This window comes from Schistocerca americana, chromosome 10, assembly GCF_021461395.2.
Source record: "Schistocerca americana isolate TAMUIC-IGC-003095 chromosome 10, iqSchAmer2.1, whole genome shotgun sequence".
In the NCBI taxonomy this organism is placed as follows: Eukaryota; Metazoa; Arthropoda; class Insecta; order Orthoptera; family Acrididae; genus Schistocerca; species Schistocerca americana.
In genome coordinates, this window is record NC_060128.1 from 173,886,889 (window position 1) to 173,906,790 (window position 19,902).

A 19,902-nucleotide genomic window follows, 5' to 3' on the forward strand; every position below is an offset into this window, starting at 1 on the left:
GAATTTCGTTTTGCTCGAGGCGGACTCCTCAAAATGTATTTACAGTACATTAATATCGTAGCAGTGGCAGGAAAAATGTCTGGCGTTTTAACTGAGTAGTGCCACCCAGTTCTAGGAAAGCCTAGCTGGAGGACAGTTCTCGGCGATATTTATTTTCGCCTTCAGCAAGGCGACCGGATGAGTGCGGTCTTCCTTTATATCGAGCGGCAGCCGACAGTTCCTGCGATACGTTTCCTCGGAGCGGGAGGTAATTAGCGGGCCTCGTTTCTTGTGGAGAGGCGCTAATGGAAATTAAGTCACACGGCGACAAAAGAAGCGCAGCAGGTCAAGAATGCTGCAAAAAGGACAGTGTTCCATTCGCCCGCTCCGTTTTCAAATGGTCGCGCATTTGAAAATTACTCCTATGTTTTGTGACTAACGGGTCGGAATGGAGTATACGCTCAACAATCCGGTTCAGAACTACATAGAAGGAATACCGGGAGGCAGTAATACATACCGGAATATTACGAGGGCGCGCTGAAAAGTAATTTCTTGTGTGAAAACTCTTCAAGCTTATTAAATAAAACAAACGTTATCATCATTCTGCGTATTTATTTTTCATGTCTACATATTTGTTTTTCAACATAGTTACCCTGGCGACGAATACGTTTCTCCCAACGAGAAACAAGCTTGTTGATACGGTCACATAGAATGTTTGACTTTGTTGACGGAGCCACAACATATCAAAGTGAAGCCATCGAAGGGATTCCTTAAGTTCTGGAAAGAGATGACAATGGTATGGGGCCATATCGGGAATGTCTGGAGGATGACTGATGACAGTGAACTTAAGACGTCGGATTGTTGCACTTGTCACAGCGCGCCTCTGTGGTCACGCATTGTCATGCTGAAGTAGGGAATACTCCATGTGTGGACGAACTCCTCGAGACACTATTAGGCAGACTGCATCTCATGCTTCGACATTCACTGAAGTGCCAAAGAATCTCGTGTAGCACGCGTATTAAAAATGGTTCAAATGGCTCTGAGCACTATGGGATTTAATATCTGAGGTCATCAGTCCCCTAGAACTAAGAACTACTTAAACTTAACTAACCTAAGGACATCACACACATCCATGCCCGAGGCAGGATTCGAACCTGCGACCGTAGCGGTCGCGCGGTTCCAGACTGTAGCGCCTAGAACCACTTGGCCACTCCTTCGGGCGAAGAGTTTGTCAGAGCACTGAAAGACCCGAGTCGAAACAAGGCCCCGGGAGTAGACAACATTCCATTAGAACTACTGACAGCCTCGGGAGAGCCAGTCCTGACAAAACTCTACCATCTGGTGAGCAAGATGTATGAGACAGGCGAAATACCCTCAGGCTTCAATATGAATATAATAATTCCAATCCCAAAGAAATCAGGTGTTGATAGACGTGAAAATTACCGAACTATCAGTTTAGTAAGGCGCGGTTGCAAAATAGTAACACGTATTCTTTAGAGACGAATGGAAAAACTGGTCGAAGCCGACCTCGGGGAAAGTCAGTTTGGATTCCGTAGAAATGTTGGAACACGTGAGGCAATACTGACCCTACGACTTATCTTAGAAGAAAGATTAAGGAAAGGCAAATACGTTTCTAGCATTTGTAGACTTAGAGCAAGCTTTTGACAATGTTGACTGGAATACGCTCTTTCAAATTCTGAAGGTGGAAGGGGTAAAATACAGGGAGCGAAGGGCTATTTACAATTTGTACAGAAACCAGATGGCAGTTATGAGTCGAGGGGCATGAAAGGGAAGCAGTGTTTGGGAAGGGAGTGAGACAGGGTTGTAGCCTATCCCCGACGTTATTCAATCTATATATTGAGCAAGCAATAAAGGAAACAAAACAAAAATTCGGAGCAGGTATTAAAATCCATGGAGAAGAAATAGACTTTGAGGTTCGCCGATGACATTGTAGTTCTGTAAGAGACAGCAAAGGACCTGGAAGAGCAGCTAAACGGAATGGACAGTGTTTTGAAAGGTGGATATAAGATGAACATGAACAAAAGCAAAACGAGGATAATGGAATGTAGTCGAATTAAATCAGGTGATGCTGAGGAGTTAGATTAGGAAAGGAGTCACTTTAAGTAGTAAACGAGTTTTGCTATTTGGGGATTAAAATAACTGATGATGGTCGAAGTAGAGAGGATATAAAATGTAGACTGGCAATGGCAAGGAAAGCGTTTCTGAAGAAAAGAAATTTGTTAACATCGAGTATAGATTTAAGTGTCAGGAAGTCGTTTCTGATAGTATTTGTATGGAGTGCAATCATGTATGGAAGTGAAACGTGGACGATAAATAGTTTAGACAAGAAGAGAATTGAAGCTTTAGAAATGCGGTGCTACAGAAGAATGCTGAAGATTAGATGGGTAAATCAAATAACTAATGAGGAGGTATTGAATGGAATTGGAGAGAAGAGAAATTTGTGGCACAACTTGACTAGAAGAAGGGATCGGTTGGTAGGGCATATTCTGAGGCATCAAGGGATCACTAATTTGGTATTGGAGGGCAGCGTGGAGGGTAAAAATGACCAAGAGATGAATACACTAAGCAGATTCAGAAGGATATAGGCTGCAGTAGGTACTGGGAGATGGATAGAATAGCATGGAAAGCTGCATCAAACCATTCTCTGGACTGAAGATCACCAGAACAACACCCGATTTTCTGTCCGTCTGTTAAGATCCCCTTTTCCTCCGGAAGGGATAGATATATCAAGTTCAAATTTATGTCAGATTCTAAGATCTACGATCGCTTGGCGGTGTTACAATAAAAAATCTCTATCATTCATGTCACGTGATACTTGCAGACTGACTGTCTGAAACCCATGGGGTACTTTTTTTTGTCGTTGACTTAGAGTCATGAAATATGACAAAAAGCAATGTTTCACAGTACATTTAGAAGAAAAAAAGTAGGAAAATTGTTAACTTACAATTATATGACACAAGAAAATATTTCTTTCGACATTTGTTATGCGATCTCAGACTTAAAATGAAAACGTTCTCTAAAGTAACAAGTTTGTTTGCGTGGTCAACCTCCGCAGCAAGTACAGAAATATTTGTTTTGTAATGGAACAAGAGGGATGGATGAGCTTTCTGTATACATTATTAAGTCTGTACGGAATCCTCAGAGTGCGATTCCTACGCGCACGTGGTCAGTTTCTTTCAGGTGAAACCGGCCCGGACGGAAAACACTGCCAGAGATGCGAAGTGGGCCTTAGAAAGCGACACCAGAAAGAATTACTAGCTAGCAGGGAGTCCTTCTGACTCGCTCCGCTGGTCGTGTGAGGGTTCGCCCTGGCATTAGTCACGATTTCTCGACCACACCACTCGCCACAGTCTGCGTCTCCAGTAGATTACACACCGCCCTCGGCCGCTGCCACCTATAACAGCGGCCGACCTTGCTCTGTGCGCTCACAGAGTCTTCGGAAGTCACCCAGCGTAGTTCTGTCAGCGTTGGAGGCGACGCGGCCGATCATCTGTCATCAGCAAGTTAGCGGAGTCGTGTTACTTTTGTGTGTGTGATCGGCGTCTGTGACAGTGAGAAAAGCCTTGAAAGTGGAACTCCTCGCCAAGAAAAGGAGTTCGAACCTCGAAACGTGCGTGTGTGTCCCAGACAAGAGGTAACGTTACACGCACACTGTGTAAAGTGCGTGAGCGACATCTGTGTTAGTATCAGGCTATCACCCCTTTTGGAGAACTGCGCTATAACCAAACACTTTGAACTGGTACGCTGGTGTCTACAGCGGTAGCAGAGGAAAGTTTTGTAACAGGAAGAAGAGGCTTGAAACAGTAGTGAACGGAAATGGAGTGGCGAAGTGGTAGTCATGTAACAGTTCTGGTACTAGTAGCGTATGCTATTCTATCACAAGGCGATTGTGTAAGGCGTGTGGATCCTCCATTTTTTCTTACGAACCGCGAGGTGAAAGGCTACTTCCTGGAAAAATCTGTGAACACCTCAGGATTCCCTGAAAATTCTCCAGAGTCAGTTTCTTCCGCAGAGAATGTCGCGGGAAGAAGAAATTCGATGGCGAGTGGGCAGTTTTGGTTGGATTTATTGGACACCATGAAACTGACCGGGGATGAGAGTGATGCGGACGTGGCATCAAAGAACCTGGAAAGAATTGGGATGCCTCTCTATTTGGATGAGGGTAATGCAACGTCATCCAACAGTGTTTTTCTGGAACCACTCATTGCTACCGATGGTAACAAAACTGGTCTCTTGCTCTTGGTGAAAGAAGAAGGGCGTCACATTACGGATGATACTGACATGTTCGCTGGTGACATGAACCAAAGCATAGACCCAGTAACGGTGCAGTTCGCTGATCCTATACTCAGCAGTGCAGCCAATTTTCTTTCTCATCATGCCCAAGCAACGACCCGCTCTAGTACCCAACTCCAATCAGCTGCTGATGATGGTGAACTGCCTACGGATGAAACAGCGACAACTCTCACTGACAGAATGCCTGACAAGGTCACCTCGCCAACTCCCGAATTTCCTGAAAAATTCACTCCTCTGACTTACCGCAGTCCAAATGGGGTTGTGATCCCAGCATTGGAGGACAAGCAGTTGACGCTGAAACGAAGGAACCGCGTCGATCGAGTGAAGAGAAATGCCGTCGTTCAAGATGTGTCGCCGGACGTGTGGCGAGCTGTACATAAACCGTCAGAAGAGTATCAAGCCAGCTATGTGAACAGTGATTTCAGGAACATTTTTCCACTTTCAGAAGGGCAAAGGCAGTCGGTAGATGGAGTCCAAGAGGATAATAGAGCTGCATCTGGGCTCAGACAGACATCAGCAAATTATACAAGCGTTCCATATTCTCTGGTTCACAGACTGGGACCTCAAGGAGCAGATAATGTGGTCCATTACACAACAATGATGAAAGGAGTCAGAGGTATGGCCCATCCAGAACAAGAAGCTAACCAAACGCCTCTTGGACAAAATCACAACTACCAGCATGATTTAATGGACAACTCTCGTGGAGACAAGACATACTTGGTGGAGGAGTTGCCTGCAGTGCATAAGACTCCAGGTGAAGAAGTCATGGATGGAAAACACACTCTGAAAGACCAGGACCATTCTCTTAGAGGCACTGAAGCAGCTGCTTCGAGCCGATTCGTTCTTCAGATTCCAAATACGAACGAAGAACACCTGAATTACCATGAAGACCAAAGTGGAGGACCAGTATCTCTGGAGGTGTTGAACGGTGTTCCTAGTAAGGAGGACATCGGTAACACGACCAGATTTCACTGGGCAAGTCGGCAGTTTGCGTCACTGTACGATGATGACCCTGAGAATGGTGGTAGGAAGAGTAGTAGCCTTCCGGTAGAAACTGAGGATCTACCATCCAGGAGAGTAGCTAGACGAATTTGGGCGCCGTCGCTAAGGTCTTCACAAAAGGCTGGCGTTCGTAGAGATGACGAAGCGGCGGAGCGACGGGAGGAGTCGAGTGGTCTCGAACAGGGACCCGCGGACTCGCTCCACAACGAAGTAGAGGAAGACAAGCTCAAGGTGAGTGAATAGATAATACCGCTTTCTGTACACAAGTTTTGGGTTCAATTGGAAACAAACAGTTTTTTTTCTCGTAACTCGTTTCGATGACATTTCGCCACCGTCATGTGTGTGTTGGGGTTCCATGTCTCGATCTGTAAAAACAAAACCCTTATAAGATAGCTTTGTTGTTTGGATTAGATTAAGTTAGATTAGATTAGTACTTGTTCCATAGATCATAAATATGACACTTCGTAATGATGTGGAACGTGTCAGGTTCATAAGAGGTGTCTATGCAAGATATTACATTACACAAAATATTACATGACACTTTATATTTTTAATATTTTTTGTGGGGGTGGAGAAATTACCCACTTACTACGTTCAAAAATTCATCTAATGAGTAGGAGGTGTTGCCATTCAGAAATTCTTTTAAATTCCTTTTAAATGCTATATGGCTGTCTGTCAGACTTTTGATGCTATTAGTTAAGTGACCAAAGACTTTAGTGGCAGCATGATTTACCCCCTTCTGAGCCAAAGTTAGATTTAACCTTGAGTAGTGAAGATCATCCTTTCTCCTAGTGTTGAGCCATGTACACTGCTATTACTTTTGAATTCGTTCGGATTGTTAATAAAAAATTTCATAAGTGAATATATGTATTGTGAGGCTACAGTGAAGATTTCTAGCTCTTTAAATAAGTGTCTGCAGGATGATCTTGGATGAGCTCCAGCAATTATTACGCGCTTTTGTGCAATGAACTCTTTTACTCAATGATGAGTTACCCCAGAATATGATGCCATACCAAAGCAGGGAATGAAAATAGGCGTGGTAAGCTAATTTATATCGCCTAAATTTGCAATGACCCTAATAGCATAAGTAGCTGAACTCTAACGTTTGAGCAGATCTTCAGTGTGTTTTTTGCAGTTCAACACCTCATCAACACCTAGAAATGTTGAATATTCTACCTCAGCTACCGATTTCTGATCGAAGTCTCTCTCTCTCTCTCTCTCTCTCTCTCTCTCTCTCTCTCTCTCTCTCAATATATCTCTCTCTCTCTCTGTGTGTGTGTTTGTGTGTGTGTGTGTGTGTGTGTGTGTGTGTTTGTCATTTATGTCAGAAAATGGTAGACGTATCGAGTTGAAATTAACGTTACACATCAAGGTCTATAGTCCTATGGCAGTGTAAAAATTTCAAGCTTCTAAGTGAATTCAATTAAAAGATACGGCCATTTATGACACGTACTTTAATACTCGAAAACTCATCAAAAATTATTACGTCATAGTGACGTAGATTCACGAAAATGGGGAAGTTGCAAAGTTTCGCAGTACAAGTAAAGGAAAAAAATCCGAAAATCCTTAATTTGTAATTATATAACACGAAAATAATTTTTTTGTTATTTTTTGTCAGTCTGCGTCTTTGTCTGGCCTTCTGTTCTACTCTTTACATCTGGAATGGCTTGGCATATCAAGTTCAAATTTATGTCCGCTATTAAAGTCGATGGAACTTTGACGGTCTAAAATTTTTAACTTTCTAAGCAGCTCAGTCAAGATATACGGCCATTTACTTTATAATTTGATCGTAAACTGTATCCTAATTCCCGTTGATGTAGAATCATGAAACTGGGCAAGGTGCAAGGTTTCACAATAAAAGTAAAGGAAAAAATGAAAGAATTCTTAATTTCTTATTATATAACAAGAAAAAACATTTTTTGTTGGTTTTATCAGTTTGTCTTTGTCTGGCCGTTTATTCGACCCTTTATCCCTGGAATGGCTTGGCGTATCAAGTTCAAATTTATGTCACTTACTAAGATCAATGGTCGTTCGGCAGTGTAAAAATTTTGAGCTTCTAAACAATTCAATCAAGATATGTCATATTTTGACACTTGAAAACCCACTCATCGAAACCTTTGGCGTTCTTCCCATTGCCCTAGTATCATGAAATTTGGGAACAGGCAAGTTTCACAGTACAGTTAAAGCAAAAGAATTCGAAAGTGTTAATGTGTAATTGTATCACAGGAAAAAGTACTTCTGTTGTCATTATTTATCCAACTTCAAACTTGAAATTAAAACATTACCTACCGTGTTGGAATCCCTGTGACCAATATCTTGCCACTGTCAATGTCGGTAACAGGTAAAATCATCAATATACTCGATTCCCGGAATACATTAACTGTCTGTTATGTATGATTAAGTTTCTACAGAACCCACAATCCGCGAATCGAATTCACAACTGGATAATAATTTTCTCTATTTATTTGGAAAATCCATGAGATCCATTTTGGAAATCCATGAGATGTAAATTTTTATACCCTTCATGCTGAAGATTAATACGCCTTTTCTTTCTGTATTCCTTACTCGTAACAACATGAATATATTTCTGAAAGTGTTTTTCATAGTCAGCTATCACTCATAATTCTTTGTTAACGTGCTTAATTTTTAAAATTGCGACATGTTTTGGAAAATGAGATCATTATTAGGCTAAGTCATTACTAAAACAGTCAACATCTTAATGTAGTGATTTATTTTTCTTGGCGTGCATAAAATGTGCCAGTGGGTAAAGGGAAGTGTAGGCCATACGAGACGTCGTTTACGTCGTTTAATAGTCCGTTGACAACAGTAACAAACGTAAATAATCAGTCTCTCTGCAATCAGGGAATGGCTGCCTTAAGGTTATTTAGTTTTTTTGTATTAGTAACAGACCAGCAAAATAAGTCATCGTTCTCTGAAATGGGTTATACTTCTTTTAATCAGCAGGCAGCTCATATGAACCGAGCGAGGTGGCGCAGTGGTTAGACACTGGACTCGCATTCGGAAGGACGACGGTTCAATCCCGCGTCCGGCCATCCTGATTTAGGTTTTCCGTGATTTCCCTAAATCACTCCAGGCACATGCCGGGATGGTTCCTCTGAAAGGGCACGGCCGACTTCCTTCCCCATCCTTCCCTAATCCGATGAGACCGATGACCACGCTGTCTGGTCTCCTTCCCCAAACCAACCAACCAACCAGCTCATATGATATACCAAGATGGAAAACTGGTAAGCGGAAAGCGCCTTGGGATCCTTGCCGTTCATGTTGCGTGTTAATGATCTCACGGAAAATATTAGTCCTGACGTCAGACGTTTCACGCAAGCTGCGGTTAACGGTAATGAATTACTTTCTGCAGAAAGTTACAAAAATATAGAATGTGGTCTTCGTAAGATTTCAAAGTGATGGAAACACAGAAAATTGCTTTAAATGTCCAAAAATATAAAACTTTGAACTTCGCAGAACTGAAAAATATAGTAGTACAACGTAAGTGCGTCGCAGAGGGAACTGACAAATACTTGGGTATGAAAATTTGTAGGGATATGAAATGGTCAATGGTCACAAATCACTCGTGCGAGCGGTTCTAGAATACTGCTCAAGTGTGTGGGACCCGTACCAGATAGGACTAACAACAGATGTGGAACTTATACAGAGAAGGGCAGCACAAATGATCACAGGTCTGTTTGATCCGAGGGAGAGTGCCACAGAGATACTGAAGGAGCTGAACTGACAGACTCTTGAAGGTAAAAGTAAGCTACCCAGAGAAAGTCCGTTAACAAAGTTTGAAGGACTGGCTTTAAGTGATGACTCCAGGAATATACCACAACTCCCTACGTGTCGCTCACATAGGGATCGTGAAGACGAGGTTAGATTAATTACAGTACACACAAAGGCATCCATACAATGATTCTTCCCGTATTGTGTACGTGAATGGAACGGGAAAAAGCCCTGATAACGGGCGCGGAAGGGTGTGCCCTCTGCCTGTTCAGAGATTTGCCGAGGATAGACGCAGATGTCGATGTATATGTATGTTTATGGTAACATTATTTGCGTTGCCATTTTTGTCTGATTAGCTTAGCGCGAGCTGCTTCACTTCCGTAGACTGTACATTCTCCACAGATTTTTCGTTTTTTTTTGTTTTGATCGAATTTTTGTGTTGTCCACAAATTGCAACACGTTAGCTTTCCACGCTAATTAAGGCGGTAGAAGCATGGTTTTTTCCGTATGTACTTTTGTCTGAAAAGCAATACTGGTATCTAGAGTTCAAGGTATTTGTTAATCATGCCATTTGCGTTCTTGTGTTACTTCCATAGAAACTGTAAGCCGCTAACACATGCTTCTTTGTATCGAACAGAGAAGTGAAATACTAATTTTCAAGGATTTAGCTTTAAAAATGATTTCATAATGAAGTATCTTCACGAAATTTTTCACTCCCTATGTCATCCCCTTACGGGTTCAATTTCCAAAAACAGTGAAACGAATATTATTTTTATTTCTGACCGAGAAGGCAAATACCAATTCTCAAAGGTCTGGCTTTAAAAATGCTTTCACAATGGAATATTTTCATAAAACATTTAATCCTATAATTCATCCCCTTAGAGGTTGAATTTCGAAAAACACTGAAATACTTATGTTTCTTATTTGTAACTGGGAAGTCAGAAACCAATTTTCATAGATGTAGTTCTAAACAAATTTTAGAATTATCTTAAAAAAATGGTTCAAATGGCTGAGCACTATGGGACTTAACATCTGAGGTCATCAGTCCCCTAGAACTTTGAACTACTTAAACCTCACTAACCTAAGGACATCACAGACATCCATGCCCGAGGCAGGATTCGAACCTGCGACCGTAGTGGTCGCGCAGTTCCAGACTGAAGCGTCTGGAACCACTCGGCCACAGCGGCTGCCAGTTTCTTAATAATGACTTACTTTCACAACCCCGTAGGGGTTAAATTTTCGAAAATGCTGAAACACGTATTTCTTTCTGACCGAGAAACCAAATACTAATTTTCGTAGATCTAGGTTCAAAATTACGTTAATAGCGAAATATTTTCAAAAATCTTGCATCCTCTACTTCATACCCTTAGATGTTAAATTAAGCAAAATCTTTCTCAAACGACGCCTACAATATGAGATAAACACCTCTTCCAAATTTAAAGTTTATCGTTATCGGTTCGTGCTGGGCGATGGACAGTTACTCAGGGCATTGCCTTTTGTATATGTGGATGGATGACAATGTCATGCTCCGAAACGTACTGAAATATTAACAAAGAATTGACTGCCAACGGTTTCTCAAAAATCAGTTTATAAATTGTAACAAACAACCACGATCGACCAACAGCCATTATGCCTGGAAGCGTTACATGTCAGCGAAATTTACTTTTAACCGTAAATGAGTTTTATATAATGACATTGCGAGTTTAAGAGTCCGATATAATGGTTCGGACTGAATTTACTAGATGACTGCATTGAAAAAGTCATGTTTTTGCTTAAGGGCACAGATCCATTATAATCTGATTACGATTTTGGATAGTACATCAGTCGTAAAATACCTGTCTTTGTTCGGCAGCAATGACCTAGAGGGCAATTACAGCCCAAATCTAATTTATGGAAAGCAGATATCACTATGAGATTTATTAGACTGTAATGGATCCACGAATGCAACGTCTTAGAAAACACTTCTAGGACTGATTAGTGAGTATTGCTCATCATCCTGGGATCATTGCCAGGTTGAGCTGATAGACGTAATAGAAAAAAATCCAATGGAGAGCAGCGCGTTTCGTGACGGGAACGGCTAGTTAACTCGAGAGCGTCACGGAGGTGCCCAACAAACAGCTGTGGCATACGCTACAAGAGAGGCGTCGTGGATCACGGAGAGTTTTGCTGTCGAAATTCCGTGAGAACACGTTCCGTGAATAGGCAGACAACGTATTAGTTCCTCCCGCGTGTGTCTCGCGAAAAAGCCACGACGAGGATATTCGAGTAATTTATATTTACCAGTACAATTCCCTCGCCCCCCTCCCCCACCACAGACAGCAGACCCGCTTCTCTGCAGAACAGAACACCAACGTACAAAACAACTTGAAGCGTGTCGTTATCTTACAAACGGGTTATTGTGTTAAATATTCGACTTCAAGCACGTAGGCGAGAAAAACTTTAGAAAAGGTGTGAAATTATTTTTAAACTTTGTTGGAAGTCACCAAGTGCTCTCTCTCTCTCTCTCTCTCTCTCTCTCTCTCGAATCTGGGTGAATAAAGTCTGGGTAACTTTCGTGCAGTGAGCTAAGTCGCCTCGAGAGCCTATAACGCTCCCCATTCCCTTCTGTCGACAATGTTACAGATATATGACCGTGTAAGCATGTGCCTAAACAAGTGGAGTAAAATTTTGAAAAGGCTATCGTTCCGAAGATTCAATACAAAGTCGATAAATGAGGAAGAGGTTAACAAAAAGATGCCTATTAGGACAACCGATTCCGCCTACTTAATTACTGTAAAATTTAGTATAGTTGTTCGAAAGGTTTGTGCTATCATTCACGTACTGTGCCGACGAGAAGGGGTACCACGTGGATCGAAACAGAATAATAGGAGTTAGTGAAATAATTACAGCTAAAAGAAATACGGTCGCCAGCCCGATTGGGCAAAATTTCTGTTCGGTAGGTGAATTAATGAGCCGAACACTCAATGTCAAGAATAAGCCTACTCGAACACGCGCGGCAACAGAGGGCTGCGCGCACGATAGCAAAAACAATTGAAACATTTATGTAATATAGCGAGAAAGAAAATAGTTTGCACTCGAAATATCATTAACTAATAGAGCTGAAATTTTGAAAACATACAAGATAACACTTAGATTAATGCTTAGTTACAGTTGTAAGTGGCAATGGCGCTGTCGCGCGGGATTAGCCGAGCGGTCTGGGGCGCTGCAGTCATGGACTGTGAGGCTGGTCCCGGCGGAGGTTCGAATCCTCCCTCGGGCATGGGCGTATGTGTTTGTCCTTAGGATAATTTAGGTTCAGTAGTGTGTAAGCTTAGGGACTGATGACCTTAGCAATTAAGTCCCATAAGATTTCACACACATTTGAATATTTTTTGACAATGGCGTTACCTCACAATAACGTCTACTATTTTCATATGAATTTTGGAAAATGGCAAAATATAACTGAAAGAAACTCTGTTGACTTCTGAACAGGGAAGTAGAAATTGATAATCACTGTATCAAAAGGTAATTGTTATACTTCAGCACGACTGCAAGTTAAAATGTGAACCAGAACTTTACTAACAACAAATTACAATAATGACTGATATTTGCACTCACTCATTAACTCTAGTTAGTGCTTTTGTCCATAGTGCTAGGAATCACTTTAATTTGATTAGTTGATTTACTATTTGCAAAAATTAGATCGCCTCAGATTAAAGTTCAAATTTAAAGTTAGTGAGACAAATTACTGAATGCTTTAACTTCAAATCTTTAACTGAATCATTTAGTTCATAAGCAAAATTAACTGGATCTGCAGTTTTCATTTTTCATAAACGATACTCAGATTATTGTAACAATAGGACAGGACAGGAACCTACTTGGTGAATGATTTTAGGAGAATCACGGGTAAACAGTTTTGATTAAACTATGGTAATTATTCACTCGCAAAACGCCACAATGCTGATAACGCCGTTACAAAACTAGTTGACAATCAGCTGTGATGCAGCAGCCTTACTTCAGTCCATTCTCGCCGTGACGAAGTTTCTGACGACGATACTGCTGCTGGCTCCTTTCCACTATAATTAGCGAGCACGGGAGTTATTGGCAATGATATTGGCGTGGCGGGTTCTTGATGTTGCTGCAGCCAATATTTGCACCGCCCACGCTCATCACTTGCCACGTGCCGCTACACAATCACTCCTCCAGTACAGTGCACGCCATCCATGCGTCCACACTTCACCAAGTCTCACTCCAGAGTTCTCTCTCTGTGTAGCGCGACGTAACATCCTCGCGCGTCCAGAGACGTGGCTACTCCAACGATACTTATTCGTTGACAAAAACCTAACGTTTCCCTAACATTCCCTCAGTGATTACTCGGCGATATTTACATAATATACATGATTGATGATACAGCAAAATAAACAAATTAATTCATACATCGTGTACATATAAATTTACATAAAGATGAAAGCGAGTATATATACAATAATAAATGGTCAAAGAGCACATCGGCATGAAAGTGTTACAAGCCTTACACAGTTTCTAACGCTAATACTTTACTTGATGTGTTAAGCTTTTAACGTAAGATTATAATTGTTAATGAGTAGATTATGAAAGCACTGTAAATTTTCAAATTCGATCGATAATTGTGTGAAATACAAAAAATCAACATTTGTTGCCTCTGCAAGCCATTGGATGCGGAACCTACTGTCTCGTTTAAAATTTGTGCACCTTCGTATGTGTCGAACAAATCCTGGAAACGATTTTTTCTCTGTTGATTTTGGTAGCTCGAAAACGTGCTTCCGGAAGGATTCAACAGCATCTTTAGGTAACAAAAACAGATAACCTCACATTGTTGGTCTTCGGTATAAACAAACAGCAGTTCCCCTACGAGCAGTTGTTTGACGTGTGCTGGGTGATAGCTTCTGGCTTCATACACGATTTTTTGTTTAAAAAACTGCTGCATACAATTTAGCTGTAACTGATATTCGATCTTCGAAAGCGGTAGTCGTGACATGTCCAATGTAACAAAAAAAAAAGAAAAGAAAAAAAGGTCGTAAATTTAACCATACAGTGTAGATTTTCACGGGCAGCGATTGCTTCAATTATAACTTCCGGGTTGAAGTGTAGTGCTGGAAAAAATCGTTACTCCAGGGAGAAGGTAGCTCGAGCACTCCGTCCAAGCAGACAGAAAAGCCACCACCAATGAGGAACAGCGGCTGCCAACTACGCAAGGTGTCTCTCCCTTTACCTGTATCACTAAACGGATAAACCGGTGCGCCGGCCGCGGTGGCCGAGCGGTTCTAGGCGCTTCCGTCCGGAACTGCGCAACTGCTACGGTCGTAGGTTCGAATCCTGCCTCGGGCATGGATGTGTGTGATGTCCTTAGGTTAGTTAGGTTTAAGTAGTTCTGAGTTCTAGGGGAGTGATGACCTCAGAAGTTAAGTCCCATAGTGCTCAGAGCCATAAACCGGTGCACGGTTCCAGTTATAGGTTGCCTGTCTAGAGGCTTTCAGAGGTAACAACAATTACAACTTCAGTACTTCATGTAATTACTGGCCGAAAGCAAAAATAAAATGCTGTAATAGGCAACATATGAAGCGGTATAATCTTACGTTAAAAGTTTAATACAGTAAGGCACTTGTTACAGTTATTCGGTCGGTGCGTACGTTCGTAACGTTCTCCCATAAGTTTATTAAACACAGCACACACACATGGCTCTGAGCACTATGGGACTCAACTGCTGTGGTCATAAGTCCCCTAGAACTTAGAACTACTTAAACCTAACTAACCTAAGGACATCACACACATCCATGCCCGAGGCAGGATTCGAACCTGCGACCGTAGCGGTCGTGCGGTTCCAGACTGAAGCGCCTTTAACCGCGCGGCCACTCCGGCCGGCACACACACATCACGGAGACTTTAGTCATCGACAGTATATTCTCCTTCACTGTTTACGACAGTCTGCCAACGCTAGGGTAAGTTTTCGATTCTGAGACTGTAGAAACCACGTGGTTTTGGGGCGAAGAACTTGTCGAGCCATGTTCGGAGAGCATTCTAATCTGGGAAGGAAGTTTCTTGAAGGGTGTTCGATAGAGAGATGAAAATGTAAAAATCTGAGGGTTAAAGATCGGGTGAGTAAAGTGGATGCGGAATGGCAACGCAACCCAATTACTATACAGTAGTGTTTTTTGTCAGTCTAGCAGAACTCGGGCAGGTGTTATAGTGCAAGAGCATCACTTCACGCAGTCTTCGTGGTCCTTCTTGTTGGACTACGTCTGCAGGACATCGCAGTTGTTGACAGTAAATGACAGCAGTGATGGTAATTCGTAGTACACCACGCCGGAGGTTCGTGTGCTCCCTCGGCCATGGGTATGTGTATTGTCCTTAGCGTAAGTTAGTTTAAGTTAGATTTGATAGTGAGTAAGCTTAGGGACCGATGCCCTAAGCAGTTTGGTCCCATAAGACCTTACCACAAAATAAATAACAACACCACGCCGCCACTGTCCCACCAGACGCGTAACATTAACTTTTGTGGATGCGCGCAGGTCTATGTACGAGTTGCTGCTGGTTTGTTTGTGCTCAACCATTTCTTTCTTTGTCCTACGTTAGCGTAAAGACACGACTTGTTGTCACCAGTAACGATGTTCACTACTGGCCATTAAAATTGCTACACCACGAAGATAACGCGCTATAGATGCGAAATCTAACCGACAGGAAGACGATGCTGTGATATGCAAATGATCAGCTTTTCAGAGCATTCGCACAAGGTTGGCGCCGATGGCAAGACCTACAACGTGCTGACATGAGGAAAGTTTCCAACCGATTTCTCATACACAAACAGCAGTTGACCGGTGTTGCCTGGTAAAACGTTGTTGTGATGCCTCGTATAAGGAGGAGAAATGTGTACCATCACGTTTCCGACTTTGATAGAGGTCGGATTGTAGCCTATCGCGATTGCGGTTTATCGTATCGCGACATTGCTGCTCCCGTTGGTCGAGATCCAATGACTGTTAGCAGAATATGGAATCGGTGCGTTCAGGAGGGTAATACGGACCGCCGTGCCGGATCCCAACGGCCTCGTATCACTAGCAGTCGAGATGACAGGCATCTTATCTGCATGGCTGTAACGGCTCGTGCAGCCACGTCTCGATCCCTGAGTCAACAGATAGGGACGTCTGAAAGACAACAACCGTCTGCACGAACAGTTCGACGATGTTTGCAGCATCATGGACTATCAGCTCGGAGACCGTGGCTGCGGTCACCCTTAACGCTGCATCACAGACAGGAGCGCCTGTGATGGTGTACTCGACGACGAACCTGGGTGCACGAATGGCAAAACGTCATTTTTTCGGATGAATCCAGCTTCTGTTTACAGCATCGTGATGGTCACATCCGTGTTTGGTGACATCGCGGTGAACGCACATTGGAAGCGTGTATTCGCCATTGCCATACTGGCGTATCACCCGGCGTGATGGTGGGGGGTGCCATTGGTTACACGTCTCGGTCACCTCTTGTTCACATTGACGGCACTTTGAACAGTGGACGTTACATTTCAGATGTGTTACGACCCGTGACTCTAGCCTTCATTCGATCCCTGCGAAACCCTACATTCCAGCAGGATAATGCACGACCGCATGTTGCAGGTCCTGTACGGGCCTTTCTGGATATAGAAAATGTTCGAATGCTGTCCTGGCCAGCACATTCTCCAGATCTCTCACCAACTGAAAACGTCTGGTTAATGGTGACCGAGCAACTGGCTCGTCACAATACGCCAGTCACTACTCTTGATGAACTGTGGTATCGTGTTGAAGCTGCATGGGCAGCTGTACCTGTACACGCCATCCAAGCTCTGTTTGACTCAATGCCCAGGCGTATCAAGGCCGTTATTACGGCCTGAGGTAGTTGTTCTGCGTACTGATTTCTCAGGATCTATGCCCCCTAAATTGCGTGAAAATGCAATCACATGTCAGTTCTAGTACAATATATCTGTCCAACGAATACCCGTTTATCATCTGCGTTTCTTGTTGGTGTAGCAATTTTAATGGCTAGTAATGTAGTATAGGAATGGTCGGTGATGTTCACGAGCGAATTAATGACGAGCAAGTAGAGATGCACATATGACCACCTGCTGAAATTTGTGATTTTGGCTAAGAGCATGCGGTATCCGTAACTCCATTTTTGAACCTTTCCCATTGCAAGGAAAAGTCAGATGATGGTGGAATGGTCACATTTCACGTCATTTGCTAGGTCTTGAGTACATTGACGTTGATCACTGTGGACTGATCAGTTTAAACAATCTTCATGAAACCCCGAAGGTCTTCCTGAACGTGACGACTTACTAACGTCAAATCTATCCTACTCCATTTTCTTACCGTGCTCCGTCCCATGGCATTATCCCTACACACGGCGCAAATGTTTCGGGCTGCCTCCGCTGCTTGCACCTCTTTATTCGATTCAAACAGAACAACATGTCGTAAAAGTTTCCATTTCTCCACCCGGCACTCCATTTTCTAGCGCCCACAGCTCCACTCACTATCTCCAAATGACAAAATGGCAGTAGGTAAACTCAAATAGCGACGGTGAACTATAAACAAAAAAAGGCAATCGATAAATGAACCTATAGTAAACGGAGTACCAACATGCAAAACAAACAGGCTACGAACTTATGCAAACGTAATAGAAATGGTGTCGTCCCCGATAGCTGACTGGTCAGCGTGACGGAATGCCGTCCTAAGGGGCCCGGGTTCGATTCCCGGCTTAGTCGGGAATTTCCTCCACCCAGGGACTGGGTGTTGTGCTGTCTTCATCATCATTTCATCCCCATCCGGCGCGCGGGTCGCCCAATGTGGCGTCGAAAGTAATAAGACCTGCACCAAGGCGGCCGGACCTGCCCACAAGGGGCCTCCCAGCCAATGGCGCCAAACGCGCATTTCCATATTTTCCATAGAAATGTTGTGTTTGTCTCTAACTAGTGTAACAGATCACTTTTGCTGGTTCACCGTGGAACACGCTAAGAGTTGCCTGCTGCTTAGATCCCGCCTCGCGCGAACACGAGTACATAAATGTTTTGTGGCTTCTTACGATATTCTGCTCGAATTTTACAGTTCCATTATTTTTACTATTTTCGTATGCCAATTAAACCGCCTCTACTCTACAGCTTCGGTAAAATTGTGCAGAATAATTAACTGATCTATTCACAGCTACATATTTTTTTATTATTTCCTTTTTACGAACATTGGAACATCGGAAAATTTAGGTTTCTAAAAGCGATCCAGGTCCTTTCACTTTTCTGTCTATGTTTTTCCTGTTCATGTTCAGTCGTTCGATATACAACTCATCATTTGGTTGTACTGCTCCCTGATGTGCCGGTCGTTGTGGCCGAGCGGTTCTAGGCGCTTCAGTCCGGAACCGCGCTGCTGCTACGGTCGCAGATTCGAATCCTGCCTCGGGTATGGATGTGTGTGATGTCATTAGGTTAGGGAGTTTTAAGTAGTTCTAAGTCTAGGAGACTGATGACCTCAGACGTTAAGTCCCATAGTGCTTAGAGCCGTTTGAACCATTTGCTCTCTGATCTGAACTATTTTCTATCCTTTGAGATTATTGTAACCCGTTCTTGTCTTGTTCTATTTCACTTGCTCTACTCCGTTCTCCCATTCATTGCTGCGCTTTACTGCAGTAGAGGCAACCTGTGCAATGTCGCCACCAAAACGTAGGTGGTTAGACAGGTTTCAGTCACACGTGTGCAGTCTCCGTTTTTCCAGTATAAGGTTGCGAAAAACTTCAACTGCACTACTGTGAATAGCTTCGGCGACGTTTAATCTACGTCCTATTTGTTTGCCCTGACTAATCTTATACGAAGTGCTGCAGAAAATAGACTGTAACGAGGAAATAAACTGTTTCAAGATGCATGTCCATATAACGTCCACGGTGAGATGAATGATGAGAGGAAACCTCGGCTGTATTGTACTACGATCGATTTTGTGTCTTTGAGTATCTTTAGGTTACGCTTAGTTCCTGTCGTTCCCTTTGGAACATAGGACCGTGACGAAATTGCTCCACCTGGTACGATTTCTAGTAAGTCTCTTCACTCCACTCCAGGTTTTCCCATCCTCTGTAGCTTCCCTCTCGATCGTTCTTTCCCACTTCTGCTTGGGACGACCACGTTTTCTGACTCCTTGAGGGTTCCAATCCAATGCCATCCTTTCGACAGCTCCATCTAGTTTCCTCAGTGTGTGCCCAATCCAGTTCCATTTTCTTTCTTTGATTTACGTATTGATTGGGTGCTGATTTGTCTCCCTGCGAAGATCTTCATTTGTCATTATACCTGGCCATCTCACATTTAAAAGACACGCGTTTTCTTTTAAAATGTGAAAGAGGACAACTGTTGATCCGTTGTGGATAGGAGACAGCGGCCGGTCAAATATTTACGAAGGAAAATCGTCAAACAGCCGTATGTTTTTAGAAGTTATTTTATCTAGACAACCAGTTTCGGCATCTCAATAATGCCATCTTCAGGCCCCACTGCACTCCATGTATAGACAGTCAGAGATATTGATACTTGTATACTGGAGCTTCAATATCTGGATTCCGAGAATTATTTTTTGGAGTGTTTACTTCGAAGACTTGACAAGTCTTCACGTAATCCAGATATTGAAGGCTCCAGTATACAAGTACCAATATGTCTGACTGTCTACACATGGACTGCAAATGGGCCTGAAGATGGCGTTATTGGTTGTCTGGATAAAATAACTTCTAAAAGTATACGGCTGTTTGACAACTTCCCTTCGTAAATCCTGGAGGCTGCTCAGTGTGAGTCGCCTGTTTTATTTGTTATAATGCCACAGCTTTGCCTAATTTTCTGTTACGTTTAAAATCAGACAACTTGAAGGTGTT

General features: G+C 42.9%; 1 protein-coding gene across 1 annotated transcript in view; it reads left to right on the top strand.

Annotated features, from left to right (window-relative positions):
• The first annotated feature begins 3,816 nt into the window (after positions 1-3,816).
• Positions 3,817-19,902, top strand: part of LOC124552351 — a 110,349-nt gene continuing 94,263 nt past the window's right edge. The window contains exon 1 of the mRNA XM_047126619.1: positions 3,817-5,526. Coding sequence (XP_046982575.1) covers positions 3,817-5,526 — 1,710 coding nt within the window. The remainder of the gene's footprint in view (positions 5,527-19,902) is intronic.